The 21,226-nt window shown below is 38.7% G+C and overlaps 1 protein-coding gene across 5 annotated transcripts in view; it reads right to left on the bottom strand.

The window, feature by feature from the left end:
* The window catches only part of fam184ab (family with sequence similarity 184 member Ab), a 213,530-nt gene that overhangs the window by 66,564 nt on the left and 125,740 nt on the right, over positions 1 to 21,226 (bottom strand). For all 5 annotated transcript variants that reach the window (XM_030046618.1, XM_030046617.1, XM_030046615.1 and 2 more), the window contains one exon: positions 11,486 to 11,636. In XM_030046618.1, the coding sequence (XP_029902478.1) occupies positions 11,486 to 11,636 (151 nt within the window). The remainder of the gene's footprint in view (positions 1 to 11,485; positions 11,637 to 21,226) is intronic.

Genomic DNA, 21,226 nt, shown 5'->3' with positions numbered 1-21,226 from the left:
AAAAAGAGATCAGCCCCTGGCTCCTTCTTAAAAGAAAGTTCTGAACTGAGTGGATCATTTCAAACCAAGAGGGGCAATTGTCTTCAGCCAGGTAAATCAGACAACACTAGTTTGGGCTTTCTACCCACACTACATCGGATCAGTGTTTTCACATCATTTTCCAAAAGTCTGCACACCAGAACGCCAGAAAAAAAAATGCGCATTAATACACAGCATCCTCTCTACGAGGTGGGACGCAGAAGCATTCTCTAGATCACATAATGACCATAGATCATCGCTTTCAGCAAGCTCCAGTTTCCCCATCAACACAGAAACACCAGGCCGCACTTTTTATATTTACACAACTTCTAGAGTTTTTAAAAAGCGCTATTTTTGTCGGTGGAAAACGTTGGGTTAGTTTGGGTGGATGGCTAACACAGAAACAAAGGACGTGTTTTCAAATATACCTGGCTGACTGCAGGCATGGCCAGTCTGTTATTGAGACCAATGTTAAGGTAGCTGTCAAGACGTCAGTGTCTAAATGCAAGTTCAAGAGAACTGGGATAAAGAACGTCCATAACTGACTGGTGGTATCCAGTGTCAAAAAGACGTCACTACTGTTACCCTTTGGCTCCAACCACTGCAGACAGGGAAAAGTGAAGCAAGACACTTTCCTCCAATCAGGCCAGAGGAGCAAGTGAGTGCCTTGGCAACCTTGAGACGAAAACAGGACAGTACCGGCCGCCCTCGAAAAAGTTTCATTGTAATTTCTGCATTTACACTACCATCATATTGGTATGGAGACCACTATACAAACCACATAATAAGTGGGATAATACACTCCAAGGCAGTCTTCTATCGGAAAATAACGACTGATGCCGGGGACATAAAATATATATATATATATATATATATATATATAATAGATAATCACTTACATAGATGAGTTATTGCAAACTAACCATAGGATTCCATAGTTCATTACATAATGCTACAATAACACTAACACTGATATTTATTATGCCAGACTTCTGCAAGCAACATAACAACTTGTGGCTTTGAAAGATGATATGCTCAAACACAAAGAGGATGATTGAAAGAGGCTGTTTACCATCATTTTGATTTCCAAACAGCACGTTTTCTGCATGAGCCACAGTGGATTTTCATCAAGAGAAATGACTGATGATGCTTCTAATTCACGTTAGACTGAATAAATAAGGTTCAGCACTGATTGGGAGCAGACTTGCTTTCATCACTGCGGGAGAAGATGGACCACAGGGCAGCACCAGCATGACAGTCAGCAGCTGATGCAAACGACATGCAGAAATGAATATAGCTAAAGCCACTGAGAGTGTTTGCGTGTGGGTGTGTGTGTGTGGGTGCGTGATGACCACAGGAGAACTTAGTCACACTACATTAATATCACTGAGCACTCATTAACAACAGCCTGCTGCTCTGCTCCAGTGTGGATCACCACAGCACTGAATAATGAGAAAGTGAATGTGCACAACTGTGAGTAAGAAATATGTCAGTCTGGCATGGACAAGAGTTCTTGCAGAGGAAACACAAGGCTGTGAGCAGAGGCAGTTGCTCTTGTTGCTTTTCTCATCCTCTCTCTTTCTCAGCCCATTGATTTTCCTCCATCAGCGTAATTACAGCCTGTTGGACTACAAGCTGTAGGCATCTGGTATATTTTGTCCAAGGAGATCCCCGGACCTTGCTGAAGATTAAAACCATCTTTAAGCGGTGAACTGGGATAACTGCACTAAAGCTGTTCTAAGTCCTAGACTACACTAAATATCAGGGAAACTGGCTCACCGTTTGTATTCTTTCTCCCCTCACGTGTATTTCCTCCAATATTTCTAAAATCTTGCATTTTAAAAGAAGCAAAAAGCAGCCAAATATGATTACTTCAGCGATGTCACATTGTTCCATTAGTCTGTAAGACCTGTACTATCTGTTGTGACACTTGAGAAATGACATCTCTAATATAGAGGGCTTTCCACTGAAACTTGGAACTAGAATAAATGTGACTTCCTACATGGAAAAATGCAAAGGAATGCGAATTAAGTTGGATCTCCAAGTCGGTGAAGATTTTGCCAAAATACCCATATATGATGTCAAGAAACTTTTTCTCTGACTGGATTGTTTGTTTGTTTGTTTATTTATTTATTCATGTATTTATTTTTAACAGACATTCAAGTTCAATCTAGCATTCTCTGTAGTCTTTATTTTACAACAACATTTCTGTGTCCATATACCATTTTTTGCTACCATTTGAGATGAAAGCATTATATAAACATGTACAATACGCAGTCATAATAGACATATATAAATGACTTGGATGATTCATAACTGGGCGGCAAACAGAGGATAGGAGAAAGAGCGAGGCGAGATCCATTCCCATTACCTAGGATTCAATACAAGCTGTTCAGGCACAATGCCTCCCAATCAACAGGCACTGACACAATAACAGGAGGTGTGATGCTCACTCGCTGGCAGAGCATCACCATTATCACAGTGTGCATGTGTGTGCTTATCTAGTTTGACCAATATAGATTTCTGGCGGTCGATATAATTTTTTTTCTCCTACACTACACCAGAATGATTTCTGTGGTCATTTGATGGAAAATTAATAATATCAAAAAGATATTCACAAGCTGTGGTCAGGGAGGAGCCTCCTTGACCGGTCAATATGCTATTTCACTGGTCAAACATGAGTGTGTATGTGTGACAGCCTCCAAAGCACTCCCGCTCCATCACCAACAAGACCCGCTTCTCCCAGTGAACTCAAAGGTTACATTGGTCTTAGAAGGGAGACAACACATAATTTCTGTGTTCCTCTCAGTGAGGCGATGCAATCCGAGCCAGTCACTCCCCTTCTGCTAATACTGTGTGTCTGCAGCCACGTTTTCTAACAGTTCATTTAAACACACAGCCGACGAAAAGTAGGAGGGAGAAAGGACTCACAAAAGCTCAGTGGAAACTGCAAAATTCACTTTGTATTGTCAATAACAAAACAAGTTTTCACTCACCTGAACAAGAGAAGGTTTTTTGCCGAGGTGCTAAATTGTAATAGAAAGGCCCTGGTCAGCTACATAAATAATCGTGGTGTGTATTAACTGAAGGGTAATGCATTCACTTATGAAGAGAAAATTCTATCCTGTTTTTCTGAATTAATGAGATAATTCTCCCAGCAGTCCAGAAAAACGTATCTAGTTTATCTCATAAATTCAGAAAAACAACAACAAAAAAAGTATTCATGCAATTTTTCTCAGAATTCTGAGATAATTATATAATTTATTCAGAAAAACAGGGTTGGATTTTTTTTCTTAAGTGAATGCATGTGCTTCCATATATATTAGTAAATTAGAATATCATACTTGTTGTTTCTTCTGTGTATAATTCACTATCATGGTTACAAGACCATTAGTTGCTGGTGTAATATATATTTTGTTTCTAACATGTATAAGTCCTCATCATACATCATTATGTCAGTTGGCTAAAAATGCAGAACTGCTCCTCATCCAAAGGATCCACACGTTTGTTAATTAACCTGCAGTCTCCTGCTCTAATTTAACATTAATTTCATTATAGCACACTGCATTAAGTTAGAATAAAGTTTGATTAATGTAGCATAAAGGTCATATGGAAGTGAGGCAAACTTCAACTTCAATTGGGCTCCATAATACTTGTACCCTGGCGTGTACTCTGTGTGTGTTTATGTGCGCGCGTGTGTGCGTGTGTATGTGTATGTGTGTTCAAACCAGCCACGAATATCGGCAACATGTTTGAAGTTGCTTTTAAATAACTGGGCTGTAAAATTCAAAGGGGTGTCACAAACAAATAGAGCCCAGAGAGAGAGAGCACTGGCTCTGATTTGGCTTGGTGGCAATCCGTGGCAGACATGGCTTGAATTACAGCCTCTCCTTTCTCTCTTTCATCATGCTCTTTGAAGGCGATGCCATGAAGCAAACAGCTACCATGGACACGGACACACACAAACAAATACACACACACACACACACACACACACACACACTATGTTCTCACTGTTTTCTAGGTGTAGTGAAAATTATAGCCCGAGTATTTTCGGAATTCTTAATGGAACGACTGTTCCATCACCTGGCAGCAGAATGGACAGACAGCACTTGAGCATAATGCACCGTTTCATCTTTAAATTATATTGACTATATTCGGGCATGCTGCCCAGGTAAATTAACAGCTTCCAAAGTAAATTCTGCTTTATCATTACTTCAGATGCTGTTATGCATTAGGCCAGCATTCAAACCTTCTTGCCTCTTGTCGATGTACATTACAACAAACAAAGATTTAATGCAGTCAAAGCACTGAAAACATGTCGGTGACCAGCGACTACACACAGAAAAAGAAAAGGGGCCAACTGGAACCGAAAAGATTTTTTCTGAGTGTATGTCATAGGAGAACCATGTCTTTAAATGCTTCAGAAGCCCCATAAAACAGCAACCAGCAATGGTTCTTTAAAGAAAAGAGAAAATGTACATTAACAAAGTAGTTAATTCTCATTTGTTAAAGGAAAAATAAAGGTGTCAACTCAAACCGAAAATAGTTCTTCATGGTGGTGCTATAGGGGAACCACTTGTCTCCACAAACAATCTTTCAGACCATGATTCTTTAAAGAACCATTTCTTTAGATGATTCTTCAAAGAATCCCCAAAGGTGCTTCAAACACCCATCAAAAAACTTCTTTGAGGAACCAGAAAAGATTCTATCAAAATTATGCATAACCAAAAAAGCTTCAGTAAAGAACCTTCTAAAAAATAGTTTTCTGTGGAGCAAAATGGTTCAATGAAGAATGGTTTGGTTTTGTTTTGTTTTTCAAATGAAGAACCATGTACTAGGTAAAGTGGTTCTTTAGTAACTGATGGTTCTTCATGGAACCACATAGAGTTTTAGGGCCACTTTAGAACCATTATTTCATGTGTAGAGAATTCACTGTGGTTGTGATGCAACACAGTGCTGATTAGACCATCTCACTGCATGTGAACAGAGCCTAAAGATGTGATGTTTTATGTTGAACTTAATTGTAACTAGAAGGCACTTTGTAAAGTGCAAACCTCTGCATATTTTCCAACTTGCAAAGCTGCAGCCTCTTTAATTGGCTTCTTATTTATCATTTGATTTCCCTGTAAAATAAGATGTCCTGGATGTCAGACATTCTCCATAAGCACATGAAGAGATCAAAATAGCTAGGGCTAGAAAACAAAAATTGACTAACAGCAGAGACCTGGGTCACTGCCAGAATCTATACAAGTGAATCTTGGGTCAAGTTATGAGTAGCTGTTTGAGGTTGTTTTGACACCCATCCTGTTGGGTCTGCTGTAATCGAACCATGGTGCATTTGCTCTGATAGTTTGGTTTGTTTGGAGAGGTGGGAACATGCATTTGAACTTCTGTGCGGACCATACAAGCAAACCATGTTCTGAAAAGTCAAAACTTGGTCCAGTTCCAAGTGAATCACAGTACGCTTTTTCTGTGAAGTGTTTTCACATCTACAGTCTGTTTGCTGTGTCTTGAATTAGTGCAATAGTTGATACTTCATTGCATTGCATATTTGCACTTGCTTTGGTTTGGATTCAGATGGCAAAAAAATCAAATTAACCAAAATGTATCAACAGAAGCCATGTGGGAGCTGCCTGTTAATCGGTCAGACAGTTATCTTTACGTTGAAAGACAGAGAAAGGAAATGTTTACTTCTGGGATGTTTTTTTCCTCTTTCACCTGATTGTACAATGGGACCAACACAATATTCGCTCATTTGGGTGAAATACCAAGAGGGCAACGTATTTCCTTGCTGCTCAATGTCAACCATTGGTTCATTTTGTTCCTATGTTGCCAACTGCCAGTTGGTGATGCTACAGAGTTGCTTCTTTCTGTTATTGATTACAAGACCACAGTGCCCACCTGAGCTACAGGAGCTGCTTAAGCCCAAAACACTCAACACACTTTCCTGTGGTCGGGCCAGATCTAGGTTGGTTCATGTTCACACCACAAACGAACCACTCTAGAGTTTGTTTGTAATCAAGAGAGACCTCCTCAAAAGGGTCTTGGTCCAGCTGTTTTAGTCGACACATGAGTACAACTGCTGATTTCACACCTGGCCAAACAAACTGCAACCACTGGAAATATATCAGAGTTCCATTCAATACGACTAAACATGGCAGGTGTGAAAACACCCTCAGTTATCTAGGTCATAGTTTATCAAGAAGCAGCCAAGTCAAAGGCAACTGGACTTGTTGTTTATTTTAACAACGGCTTCATCAGTTCTGAAGGGAGGGAAGGGAGGTGAAATGTCTTCAAGATAAATAAAAAGTCCAGCTGCCTTTCTCTTGGTACTTCTTGACACAGTTTGCTTTGTTACAAGTAACAACAATACTTTTTATCGACTACAGCTCAGCATTCAATGCTATCATCCTGGGTATATTAGAGGACAAGCTATATAACCTGGACTTACCCCATCCATCTTTGCCTGGATTAGAGACTTTCTCAAAGACTGCCCACAAAACAGTCAAGATCAGCCCTCACAGCTCCTCCACCATCACACTCAGCACTGGCTCCCCACAGGGTTGTGTAGTGAGCCCCCTCCTCTATGCTCTGTGCACACATGACTGCACTCCCATCGACTCCTCCAATACTATCATCAAATTTGCAGATGACACCACTGTGATCAGGCTCATTACTGGAGCAGATGAGTCTGCGTATAGAGATGAGGTTTGAACTGTCCACATGGTTCAAGTAAAACAACCCAGAGAAGCAGAACAAATAGACAGAAAAAGCAGAACAAATAGACAAAACAAAACAAAACAGTTTCTTCCCCTGGGCCATCAGAACTTTGAATGCAAATGCATAATGAAATTACACACAATAACATAATTATTATCCATTATTTTACTTTATTTTTTATATGTTGTGTGTCTGATTTGTTTTAGCACTGTCACAGAAGCACTTTTACATTTTGTTGCACTGATTGTATATTAGTACAGATATTCTATTTGATTCTATTGTAACATATTCCCACCTCAAGTCAAATCACAACATAGATTAAAAAATAAATAAATAAATAAATAAATAAATAAAAATCAGTCCTGTTTCCACAGGTAATTTAAAATAGGAATTAAGGTGTAAAAAAATATTCCAGTCCAGCAGCAGAAAAGAACAATCACGAAAACACAGATCATCCTCTCTTTGCTCCACATAACATAACATGCAATAAATATGCTGAAAGGACCAGCAAATTGTATGTTTAGCATATCTACACAATGCTTCCACTTCATGTTTCTGCAAATCTTTTCTCAAAGCAAGCAATTGTATTTTAGAACTATATCATTTTTTCCTACTTTTTATCTAGGGATGCACAATCATATCAGCATGTTATCAGTATCAGCCAATATTGGCTTTATCGACCAAAGTCGTCCCAAAATGAAAATTTTTGCTGATATGACATGCTGTCATGTGAAACAGGCCTGATTTTCAGATTGTGGCTGTTATCAGGATTTTCTTAGAGAGAGCATCATCCAAGCTTGTTTAAGTAGAATGAATCTTAAAAATTCTGTTTGGAAGAAAATATTTATAAAAACACATTTACCATGTGTTTTACTTAACCTAGGCTGAATGTGTGTATTTTGAAAAGAACTGTTCTTTATGTCTGCATCTGCCAGTGGGATGAGGGCAGGCATGATGATATGTTAATTCGACTGCAGGATATACTTTTTTTTTGCAAAAAATGTGTGTGCATACATCGGTATCAGCAATTGCCCAAAAGAATTGGAAAAAAAATCAAATATCATGCATCCCTACTTTTATCCAGCCATTAATTTCCATTCATTGCACTACAATATGAAAATTAACTTTCAGTTATAAATAAAAGTCTTCCATATTCCTTTTCCTAAAAGCAGAAGCACTATTGTGTTTTGATGACTTGAAAATGGGTGGAGTGAAACGGCCCCTGAGAAAATAGTCCTGAAAATAGTCCCGGGGGAAACACTTGCTTCACACAGCAATTCTCAGTTCTACAGTTTATGAATGGTGACAATGAAGAAGAAGAGCTAACAAGATGAGTGTTTTAACCAAAAATTCAAATTTGAAAATCTGTGTATCTTATATTTTATATTTTGTGGAATCTGAGCACCCCGCATGACTTAAAAAATGGTTTGTTGTAAAAATGTGGCTAAATTGTTGTAATTAGGCTTACAGTATAGTATAGCATTTATACACTAGGTATTTGTATTGATTTTTATTGTGGAGTTTTTTTGTGCCTATGTGTTTCTTTAACTGTTTTTATTGTCACTGTGTCTTGTGTTGTACCTTGCTGCAAACTGAATTTCCCCTCGTGAGACAATACATGGCTGAATTGAACTGAACTGAAAAACAGACTGTATTGTGGCTTGAAAGTGGATGCTGTACTTGTAGCTCCACAGACAGAGCCGCTGGTGCTGTGAAAATCAAGTGTTGATGAGTTGACGTTCTTTTGGACAGACAACAACATTTTACAATTGGGTCATTGCATGTCATTTCACCAAATTTTCAGGACATCCCACGCACTTAGGTCTCAAAAAATTCTGAAAAATTCACCAGTTGTTCCTTATTTATCCAATAGGCACACTGTAAAATTTTAGTTTGCTCAGATGGATACTTTTTGAGACACGGCCAATTTAGTGGTGGTTTGGTACGCTAATACACCTCCACCTACTCTCTCAGAATATACAAAAACATCTGTCATACATCATAACTGGTAGGCATGCCAGCCCCTCAAAAATGGAAAAAAAAAATTATAATAATAATAGAGCATGGTCTTTACCTGCTCTACCTGTAAAGCGTCATGAGAACTTTGTTGTGATTTGATGCTATATAAATAAAGATTGATTGATTGATTGATTGATTGATTGACAGTAACGTGCCCATTCTGTGTGACATTTTACGATTTTTTCAATTTTGAAGATAATCACACCAAAATGGTTTAAATTTGTAAAGCAGACAATTTTATGCATATTTGGTGAAATTCAGAATGGGTACTTTACTGTGGAAACAGCCATTTGGAAGTGAAAACCCCAACTGTATGAATGTGCTGCTTAAGAGATTTGGTAAAAAGTTCATGAAAATGTTGATGATGTGACAAATAAATGCATTTCTGATGCAATGGTCATTATATTTTAGGTTAATAATGAACAAATAATAAACAATAAATGAATATTAGACACAAAAGCAAGCTACAATGGTCTAATATTGAGGAATTTCAATATTCACAAGTGGTGAAATAACCCCATGTTTGGGATAAAAAAAAAAAAAAAATGAAGAACTTGCATAAAGAAAAAATGTTTTATATTCCAAGAAAGAGTAAGCTTTGAACTTTAAATTAAAACAGAGATGAGATTTTTTAATACATTTCCACATGCAGTTATGGACCAATGAAAATCTGACAAGAAAACTTTTTTTGGATTTAAAGAAGCTGCCATCCAGAAACCAATGCATATATCTGACTAACCATTAATGCTTTGAACAGTCCATGTATGTATCTCAAAGCTCTGAAAAAATCAAGAAGCTGGGGCATGTTGTTTTCTGAAGGCCCAAACATGGTCAACCATGAAACCCGTGTAATTTTTTTTTTTCCATTTTTGAGGGGCTGGCATACCTACCAGTTATGATGTATGACAGATGTTTTATATTCTGAGAGAGTAGGTGGAGGTGTATTAGCATACCAAATTTCAATTTCCTATGTGGTGTAGTTCTTGAGATATTGACACCTGAAAATGGAGGAAAAATAAGGGCGCGCAAATATTGCACCAAAATCGACACATACCCCCCTCACTAAATTGGCCATATCCCAAAAAGTATCCATCCGAGCAAACTAAAATTTTACAGTGTGCCTATTGGATAAATAAGGAACAACTGGTGAATTTTTCAGAATTTTTTGAGATCCAAGTGCGTGGGCCATTTGTTAAAATGACATGGAATGACTCAATTACTTGTAGGAATCATGGCTGAACAGTTAATTGCAATATTGTCTAAATTGCAATATGGCTAAGCGCAATATCAATAGCAGGAGCTGATATTTTTGATAAAGGTAAAATATGTGAAAAAACATTATTTAAATAAAGTATTGTGGTGCTGCAGAGACGCCCTGGCCTTCAAACTGTATTTTCCACAGACTCCATCATCATCATTTTAATAGCTTTTTCAGTAAAAATAAAAACTATCATGCAAATGTTATTATTCCCACTGAAATTGTGAATTGGACCACAGTCGCAGTATCTGTAAAATTAATCACAAGATGTTTTCTTTTTTACCGTATTTTTGAGCCCGGTGGAAACACAAGTACTGTAAATGTTGCTGTCTCCCCATTGTTTCAGCATTGCTCCGCTGCTCGTCATTCTGCTGCTGTCCAGCCGCAGCTTCCCTCATAAACCTTCTGCCCACTAGATGAACAATCTGTCCGCCTGTATGTCATTTGTTTACAGGTTTTGGTTGGTGTAACACAGCGTGTGAACGCTAACCAGACCTAATTGCAAATGCAACAAAGTAGCAACTTCACGCCTGAATCATTGAATCATCGAGCATAACAAGTCAACTGTAAGTGTGAAAGTGCTCTCAGATGTCTTCGCGACAAACAAATCAACAGACAGGAATGAAGACCAAAACAAAACAAAACCAAACAAAATAAAACTAGGGCTGTCAAGTTATTCATTTTTAAAATCATATTAATCACAAGGTTGTTATTTATTAATCATGATTATTCACATATTTAAAATGTACAAAATTACTTGCTCTCTTACCCTTTCACTGTTGTATAGTTTATTTTGGAAACAAGGGGGTTTATATGATGGATTCCCAGGTATGATCTGTATGATGTTTTTCAGCCTGTTGTCTTCAACAATGCTAATGGGCCAATAGTCCATGGAAATCCATTTAGCAACTGCTTCGCTCTGTTTGCCCTGTTGACAGATTTGCGCCTTACACACTCCACCAGTATGGTTTGATATGGTTTGATGTGGTTTCACTACTGGCATCACTGGAGGCTCTAACGGAAATATGTTTGGCATTTAGGTTCCATTTAAACCTGTGCTCTGACAGAAAGATATTTCAGTGTTGCACTGTGTCTATATGACTTTAATTCTATCCAGAGATCCATCGTCCAGCAGGCCACAGGTTATCTTGTCATTCATTTTGTCTGTTATCAGTATTCAGCAGCTCGGGGTCAGCAGCATGCACTGCGTCCTATGTGACACTGAGTGGCGATAAGGGTCAGCGTTGGTTCAAAGTGCAACGCTGTGTTAATTTGTGCTATTATTTTTTTTACGTTTTAATTTAATGGTTTTAGATCCACAATTTAATCACATGCATTTATGTGTCAACTTTGACAGCCTTAAAAAAAAAAAAAGGTAATATGAGTCTGCCGATCCCTGATAATACCTCAACAACACATGGACACTCCAGACATGTACACAAACACACGCCTCAGTAACAGGCTTACCTGTTCTAGCAGGTCGTCCACTTTCCTCTGCCAGCTCTCCCTGGCATTGCCCAGTTCCTGCTCCTTGCTCTGGGCCAGCTGAGCCAGCGCCGCGGCCTTGTCCTCCTCATGGTCCTCCCTAAGCTCCTCACGCAGCTTCTTACACTCCTGCCTGCAGAACAAAAACACACATTTTCATTTACATTTTAGCCATTTGGTTGGCACCGTAATCCAATGTGACATCCAATACAAAGAGCGCAGCAGTGAGTGAAGCACCACCAGGATGGCTGAGCGTGACAATAGTGCTGGGACAGAAATATTAAATGGACAATGGACGCCAAGGAGATAAGGAAGCAAATAAGATTAAGTGAAACATGATGATGCAGAAAGATCATGAAGGAGTGACATGGAAAGGAAATAGACAAAAAGCTGAGGAGAGAGAGTGAGAAGGGAAGTACACACACACACACACACACACACACACACACACACACACACACACACACACACACGCACACACACACACACACACGCACACACACACACACACACGCACACACACACACACACACACACGCACACACACACACACACAGACACACACACCCTCTCCAGGGATTGGTACCCACACATGCATAAACATATAATCTGTTCATTTATTTCCGGTACTTTCCTCTACTTATTCATATTCAAGGTCATAGGGGACTGAAGTGTATCCCAGCGGGGCAGGGAGACACAGTGCTGTCATTCCACATAGTAAATGTAACATCATCCCAATAATCTGTTGAAATGCTTTATTGCAGTGGTGATCAACTGGTGGGGTTGTGGTCTAAAAGTGGACCACAGGTTGATGCTGAGTGGACCGCAGGCAGGCAGGTCCATTTCACCAACAAAAGAAACAATAATAATACTTTGGATTGCACATATTCAGTACAGTGCTTTTATATGCATTCTCATTTAAAAATCCATAAAGGAAAAATAGTAATAATAATAAAATAATAAAACAATAATAAATAAATAATAATACTATATAACAATTTTAAAATTACATTTTGCATTACAAAAATTATGAAATATGAAAAATATTTTATATAATATGAAATATACAAAAAATATATACAAGAATACATAATATGTAAAGATATACATATAAAGAAAAAAAAGCATAGATGAGTGCCTGTGCTTATCAACCTAACTAAGTAAATAAATAAATAAATAAATAAACAGTTAATTGTCAGTTAATTTGTTAAAAAACTGCATCTTATTTTTGAAATATTTTTGAAAGAAGTCTCAGTTTTACATTTGGGTATCAGAGGATTCACAGTGCAGGAAAGAATTATAGTTCACTCTGCACTTTTCATTCTGCACAATCAAAAGCAATGAATGGCTCTCTAGTTAGCTGATGTGAGGGCCGTGACTTAATGACTACAGACAAGTGTGGATCCTGCCCACTGAATCCATACAGTTATCCATATATATTAGTTATGTTAGTTTTGTAATTTTGGTTTTTGATAATGAAAGTGATATCTGGATGAAGGAGAGAGTCATCAACAAACAACTGAATGCAGACTGAAATAGGAAACAGAGCTGCCGCCTGGTGAAAAAGTATGCATGAAAGTACCACTCTGCAGAACACTCCATACTGGCTTGATGGGAACAATAAATGGCCCTTGTCAGATCTCAATGCTGCATCTGTTGAACGGCCACCACTCTTCAACACTGTTGCTAACAGCTCTGTGCATGTGTGTATGTGTGTGTGTGTTGCCAGTGTAATAGCTGTGTGGGAGGTGCAATGGCAGCTGTTAAATGAAGTATCCTGGCAAACAGGGTTTTTGTCGATCTGAGAGCCAGAGAGTGTTAGATTGACGGCAGGCACACACACACACACACACACACACACACACACACACACACACATATAGAGTCACACACCAGACAGTCATGTTACTCGAACAGCATGCCTACCTAACACGTGGCATCATTCATTTCATCATTTAACATACAGCATTCAATCACAGACACATACACAAGCACACAGCCATTTCAAACAGCTCTGATCTTGCTAATAAGCATTCCTCTTCAGCACCTGGTGGGTTGAAAGAGTGATGAGGGGAGATGAAGAGAGACTTAGAGATGAAAAAATCCAGCATTGGAGAGCAGAAAGTCAGAAGAGAAGGCAGAGGGAAATATCCAGGTAAAACCCTGGCTAATAAGGTAGGTACAAGTGTAGTATGTGTACTTGTCAAGTCAAGCGCGCACCTGTGTGTGTGTGTGTGTGTGTGTGTGTAGCAAGTACACAATGTTCTTCTAACTGTGTGCAGTTACAAGAAAGTCAGTGACCTCTCTCTCACATGGCATAGCATATGTCTCATATCTGGATTGTTTGAACTACATTCAAACCTGACATGAAATTTTTGCATTAAATATAAATTATGAAATCTCTCCCTTACTCTTTCCCTGTACAAAAGGCAGTTGGTCATGGAAGGTACATGGTGTTTGCAGTTCAGGGGTGTTTTGAGAATTGCCTGAGATCTAAGGCTTTGCTCCTGTAGGAAGGTCTCGGGGCATCCTCACCCAAAAGAAAATTCGTAGAATTTCATGCATTAAATAGTAAGTGTGAGGAATTCTTCAGGTAACTACAAGAGGAAATCAACCAAACATTTTGGATAAGAAATGACAAAACAGGCTGGAGGACCATAGCACTGATTTTGTATGTCTGATCTGCTGCAATATACCCACTGGAAATGACTGCCCTGTTGCACTGTGTTGAAAGTAACCAAGTCCTGTGAAGAACCACAGGAATCTATAGCCACGTATACAGCCTATAGGTTCTTTGCCTCCATGTTGTGCCTTAAAACCACTTAACGCACACCTACTCATTGATTATCCCTTACTTGAAGGAGCATACCAGTGATTTTGCATGTTTAGTGTAATAACTACAAAATGTATAAACTTCACATTTCTGCTAATCTTTTCCCAAAGCAAACAGCTGTATTTTAGAACTCTGATATCATTTTTCCCTCCTTTTATCCAGGCATTATTTTCCATTCATTCTACCACAACATAAAAACTGGTATTCCATCACCATAATAAAGTCATCTGCAATAGCTTTCCTAAAAGCAGCAGCACTGCTGTGTTTTGATGACTTGAATCGCTTGACATTTTACAGAGAGAAATGGTCTCTCCACCAGAATATTCCCAGGGAATGTTCGTTTCACACAGTGAATTATCCGTGGTTTATGAATGGCGGTTGCTTTGTGTGTCGCAGAAGCAGAACATTATAAGGTGGGTGTTTCAACCAAAAATTCAAATTTAAAATTGAGGGATTTTTTTATATGTTCTGAAAGCTTTAGTTCCAGTGCAAAATGGTTTGTTGCAAAGTAAAATGTGGGTACATTGTAGTAAATGGGCCAAACATTCGAAATCACTGATATGGTCCTTTAAGACTGTTTAATATTTCCTAATGCTTTTCGAGACCTTGTGGATTCCCTGCTTGTCATATTTACATGTTCAGAAATTGAAAGTAAATACCTTGTCTTGTTTGTTGCCCAGCATCCTGACAATCCATTTTTGATAAGGATGTTTCTACCAGAGCCGCGTGCTGCCTGTTTGATTTGTGTTGCACTCCCAGGTTAGATCAGTGTGAGTCATTTTATCTTCATGTTATTCTTCGATGCGGATTATGTAGATTAGGTGGATTGGAGATACATCACATTTCTGCTTTGCTGCTAATGTGTCTGACTGGGTGATCTGATTGCCAGTGTGTCTTGGTTGCATTTATACCTTGATTTTATGTGTTTATAGATGAGCTTATTACAATGCCATCATCCACAATGCAAATTAACACAGGTGAAAAGTGGGTCAGTGAGTCCATGTCCCACAGTGTAAGTGGTTTTAGTAATAAGCAGCTCTGCCAACCCAACATACTGCAGACACAATTCATTTTTTCACTCTTAAAATAATTTTCAAAACATCATTCAACACTCAAATCTATGACATGCTTCAATTCTGGAGCAAGTGACTGACAAAGTATAAAAGTGCTGTTAAGTATAGCCCAGAAAAAAAAGCAAAAAAAAAAAAAAGCTGAGAGGGCATGTTGGGACAATTTGCCAAAAATTCTGTTTATTTCTATTTTTACTTTCATTTTTTAAGTTTTTCTCTGTTTCATCACAATCTAGGCTGGGCTTTTTTCTCAGGTAGATTTGTCTACAATTAGACTATGTGCTGGTTTGTCCAATTTTTAATACACTACAATGTTTTGGTTCATTGTTTTTGTTTGATCTAACACAGTAGTTCTCAAACTGGGGGTTGGGACCCCCTCAGTGGGTCGTAAGATAATTTTGGGGGGTGGCAAGAACCAAACAAAAGTAAAAAACAAAACAAAACAAAACAAAACAAAAAAACATTTTTGATATGCAAAATTATTAGGATTATTTTTTCAGTTTCTTGTGAAATACTGAGTTGTTTAAAATGTGATGTCTCCTCTGATTATCAAGCAAAAGCATCAACTTGAACAGACTGTCATTTTTTAGGTGACTGTTCACCGCTCGGCATATGCAGCCTGTGGCAGAACAGAGGGTGGGGAGTAGACATTTCTTTATTTATGCTTTATTTATGCTTTATTTATATCTAAATTTTGTCAAATAAAATGATGTTCTTTATATGAAAAAAACAAGATTTGCTGTTCGGGAAGGTTTACATTGAGGCCAATACAGCTGCAGTGGACTTTGCCCTGCGCCTTTTGGGCAATTTGCTGTCACAATCTGTCTGGAATTAATGTCTGATTTACTCAAGCAGCAGAAAATTACACCCGGACTGTCTTCCTCACACTCTTTAGCACAGGAGGCAGAGCTTAAACTGTGCACACTTGAATGGTGGAGCAGTGGAGTTTGTGCTAAATGCAGCCCTAGACCAGTTAGTAATAGAGAAGACAAACAGTGGTGCTGAAGTTGAATTATTGGTTAATGAAGTGATAATGATATTCTGGAGGGAAGCCTGTGGCTAAAAATAGAGCATGGGAATCTATTTTCATCTGTACAGACATATAAACAGAAAAGAAAAATTGGCATGTTTTTGTTAAACAACCAGCCACCGCAACCAGTGGAGTATCACCACAGAAAACTGTGGAATCAGATTTGTGCCAAAAAGACCATACAAAACTTATTAAGTATCAGAAGAAACATGACTTAGAGAGAGAAAAAAAAAACTGAACCAAAAAAAGTCATCTCAAAAGTAAAATTTCTAACTTATTATTAACTTATAACAAATTATTTGTGTAATCAAGCAAATTATTGGCCTTTTACATATTTGGTAACACATCATTTATTCTATAGCAACCACTGCTTCTTTCTCACTGATCAGACTTTTGCTTCACCGTGGGCTTCACGGTTACATTGCCAGCTCTCACCTTCGTGCCGCCTGAATTTGTGTTTGCAAATCTGGCTCAAACGTCTCACATGGGTGGGTTTTTTCAGGGGTGCGTCCCCATTGGCTACTGAGTTTCCTTCTGACTCCAGAGAAGCTGTAGGTTGCCCTCTAGAATTATGAGTATCCTTGGGTAGTCAATAGTTTCCTTATGATCCTGTTGTGTCTATGAACTCTGATATGAAAAAAGATATTTTGGCTTGTGTTAAACTTTTTAGCACTTTGAAACCAGAGCAAATTCACTTTCCTTCAAAAACACAGAAAAAGGTAAGAAAGAAAGCTGAGTCAAGTCCTCTGTTTCTTTTTGGAATGGTGTGTTACAGACGGTGTGCATCAGCAGCTGTGACTTGGCATCAAAAGCATTGGTCCAAATCATCTGCAAATAAGCTGAAATAAAGAGTGGCATCTTTGCAAAGGGCTAGAATTATCAGAGAAAAACAGGAGCTAAATGGGGTTGAAATGGATCGATTAGAAAGGGACCAGTATGGCTGCTCCAGATGGGATTCAAATAAACAAATAGCTCCAGTAAAAATCGCAGTAATTACCATACCTACCCTAGAGAAACTAATCCTTTCTCAGTGGGATTTTAGGAAGGTTGTACACAATGTTGGCAAAGTTTAAAATAAGAAGTCTAAAATCCCCCAAAATATTGTTGGGTCTGTATTTACTAACCAAATTGGATCTGTTCTGTGTTGCTGTACTGTCCACAAACTTTAAGAGTAAACAAACCCACTATCTTCAATAATTCTGTTTGACACTGCTTCTCTCTCCCTCTCTCTCTTGAGTGTGTGTATGCATGTGTTTATGAGCGAGTGTGCGTACACTGTAGCTAGTCTCCTGACAGGCAGTCAGAATGTCAGGGCAGCTAAAGACACCGACCAATCCTACTTGAAACGTGTGTGTAAGCCTCTCCTCCTCTAACCACTCCTCTAATCTCCATGAATCTCCATCTCTCCCTCTCTCCCACTTGCCTGTCTCTCTGTCTGCCTCGCCTGCCCTCTGTTTTTTGTTTGTTTTATTCCATCCCTGTCTCTTGTGTCTATTTAAAGCTAAAGTTAGTAGTAGCAGAGACAGTCTATACAGGGACATATTCCACCTACATGAATATGTGAGCTGCTTCTGTTATTGTTATTTTTTAATTTGGTGTTACTAAATATAATTTACGTGTTGTGAATGATTTTTCACTTCACAGAAAGTTTGAAAGCGTTTGCTCATTTGGCTGGAACAGCAGCACCCTCTTGTGCTGTAAAGCAATCTCCTTTTGGCCCTAAAGTAATACTCTGCTGGTATACTCTGCTGGTATACGAATATCTCAAAAATAAATCTGGCAGTGTTTTACTGATGTTAAAATCAGTGCCATCGTATAGGGGGGAAAGGTGATGACAATTCTAAGGGCCCACACACAGTTAAAAAAGTGGCAATGAATGAGGTAGAGGGGCCCACACCAATATTCTTTCAGGGGGCCCAGAATTCCTAGCAACTGCCCTGGTTAAAATGGTGTTGTATTTCCTTGCCACATACTAGTTGGACCAATAAATCTAAAGCTGGAGTAAAACACTGAAAATGTTGCAGAGATGGAGTTGGGGAGGCACAAACTTGACATAAAGGTTACATTATGTACCATCATGCAACCCCAAATTTACTACAACACTAAACCAAAACAAATGTGGAGGAAGAATCAGTTTATGTCTATACCTGCCTGTCTCTATACCTGGCTGCCCAACATACTCCAGGAGGACTTGTCATAAAAAATTATATCAACCCTCTTGAAAATAATGGGAATGGTCCTGACTGGATCAGGAGGCAAGAGATTTAAGTCTGGAACAGTCACACAATACAAGATCGTCTGTACAACAGACTGAAACTTGCATGGTACTGTATGCGCTTTAGTCCTCTGATCCGCTGAACCTCTTCAACTCGTATGGTAATCCTGAGAGCCTCTTTGATTATTATGCTATCACAGAAAGACCGTCTGTTTTCACTGTGAAAAACGAGTGAAAAGCAGTCTCTTCAATTCACGAACTGGTGTATCTACCACAACCACCAATTAATAGAGGCTCTCCAGAGAACAAAAGCTCAGGGCAGAAAGACAAAGGGAGGTGAATGAAAGCTAATTAAGAAAAGACAGAGGAGACGAGAGACAGACAGACAGACAGACAGAAAGTGCTCTATGTGACAGTGCTGCATTGTTTTTCTGTGGTTCCTGTTATTTCCACAGCATATGGTCCGGTACTCTTCAGATCCATTCTGGCTGCCAATTTCAGATTCATTAAGCAACTAATTCCAACTGCTCAGAGCCTGCTCAGTCAGTTTTTCAGCATAGCAGACAAAATTGTAACAGGCTTACTGAAATCTGACTTTTAACCAGTCATTGCTAGTCATGAAAGAAGGATTATCACAGCTTTATTTCTTCTATTTGCATGTTTGGCACAATGGTGATCGTCTAGACTGGCCGTGAGACCTTTCTGTCCCACTAGACTGGCTCCTATTGATTCAGAGGAGGGTTTAAAGGTTCATGCCAGTGATTTTGAGTGTTTGGACCATTTACTACAATTTCCCAACATCTTACATTGCAACAAACCTTTTTACATGTTATAATGTCCTGATTCAGTGGCTAACAAAGTCATCACCATTCATAAATCACATTATTAGTTGTATAAAGCAAATGTTTCCCCAGGGATTATTTTCCGTTGGAGAAACTATTTACATGACCAGTCAATAGCGTAGCTGGGTGGGTGTCCCAATTATAAACAGTCGTTCCATAGACAAGCAAAATTCATTGTCTTCTTTCTGGATCTCAAACTTGTGGTCCAACATGATGACATCAATTGAAATATTCTGATGTAAGCACTTGTACTATCTCCTGCATTCCCACACAATATTTCTGGCCACTGTGACAAAAAAAAAACAAAAACAAATTAAAAACCAAAACAAATTCACAAATTATCATATTCTCAATATCCTCATGGCATTTTTGTCTTCTGGGTTAAGTTTACTGAGAGCACAACTCAACTGTAGTCCATTGTTGTCAGACGCCCCCTGAATGTGCCACCAGGACGTCTTTGAGATCCTTTCCACATCACTCCACCCAGTTTCACGTCATCAAAACACAACAGGACTGCTGCTTTAAGGAAAACTATTATGAATGACTTTATTACAGTGATGAATACTGGAGTGAAGAAAGTCTGAAGTCACTGAAAGTTCATTTTCATATCGTAGTGGAATGAATGGAAACTAACAACTGGATAAAAGATAGGAAGAATGATATTGAAGTTATGAAATACCGCTGCTTGCTTTGATTTCAAATGCCTCCATACTGGCCAGAAAACTCATGTGACGTCAATGTTTAAAACGTCTGAAAATCTGTGTACTCACATCACAACAATCAGATTTTGTAGATTCGCACCGTTCCTTGGAGGAAAATAAATGACAAATGAAGCTGCTGAATCAATAGCTGGCAAACTGGGTACTGAGCATTTCAAAAGCTACTGCAATAAACATTTCATTTGAAAACAACAACAAAAAACAAAACAAAACAAAATAAAGAATTCTCGCTGTGTATCGATATACTTCTAGATCCAACTTTAACTGAAAGCATGAAGCTCACTCCAACTCTAGGGGTTGTGGAAAGTGCAAAGTGTTGGAAATCTTTCACTGAAGCAGGAGTAAGTTCACAAAAAAGTAATTACACTGAATGTCATAATCCGGTGATATTATGAAAGAGCATCCAAGGTTTTTTTTTTTTTAAACTTAGATACGACGGTGACGCCAGTAAAGTAAGGTTTATTAAATATATAAATTAAATATATCATAAAGATGTTGACAGTTCACCTATACGTCAAGAGTCAATAATGATCATTCAAGAGTGTCAAAGGACTTCTCCTCTGTACGGTTTGACCTGCACACGGGTTTTTAGATCAGCTCTAATGGAGCCATTTAGGGGTTGTCAACGTTACTGTGTGGCAGGTACATTGGTTCAGACCTCACAAAAGCCATTCCTTCATTCTTCAGGGTTTTTGAATAATAACACTTCAAAAGGTCCGTGGAAGAACTGAAGACTTTAAGCTGGAGGGTTTAACAGTGGATTGAGCTGGGTTGCAGAGCCCTCCAAGGATAATGGTCTTCGTCATGGTCAGTATTGTGAGCTGTTATGACCTGTGTGTGTGTGTGTGTGTGTGTGTGTGTGCGTGTGCGTGTGTGTGGGAAATGGAAAACATTGACTCCCATTTCTCAATTTCACGCTCTGTCCTTGGTGTGGAAGCAAGACAAAGAAGTAACCTACAGTCCCTCTCTTTCTGACTCTCTCTCTCTCTCACACACACACACACACACACACAC

Source organism: Myripristis murdjan, chromosome 24 (assembly GCF_902150065.1).
Source record: "Myripristis murdjan chromosome 24, fMyrMur1.1, whole genome shotgun sequence".
NCBI lineage: Eukaryota > Metazoa > Chordata > Actinopteri > Holocentriformes > Holocentridae > Myripristis > Myripristis murdjan.
Note: the sequence above shows the minus strand (reverse complement) of the source record. Positions and strands in the feature narration are given on the sequence as shown.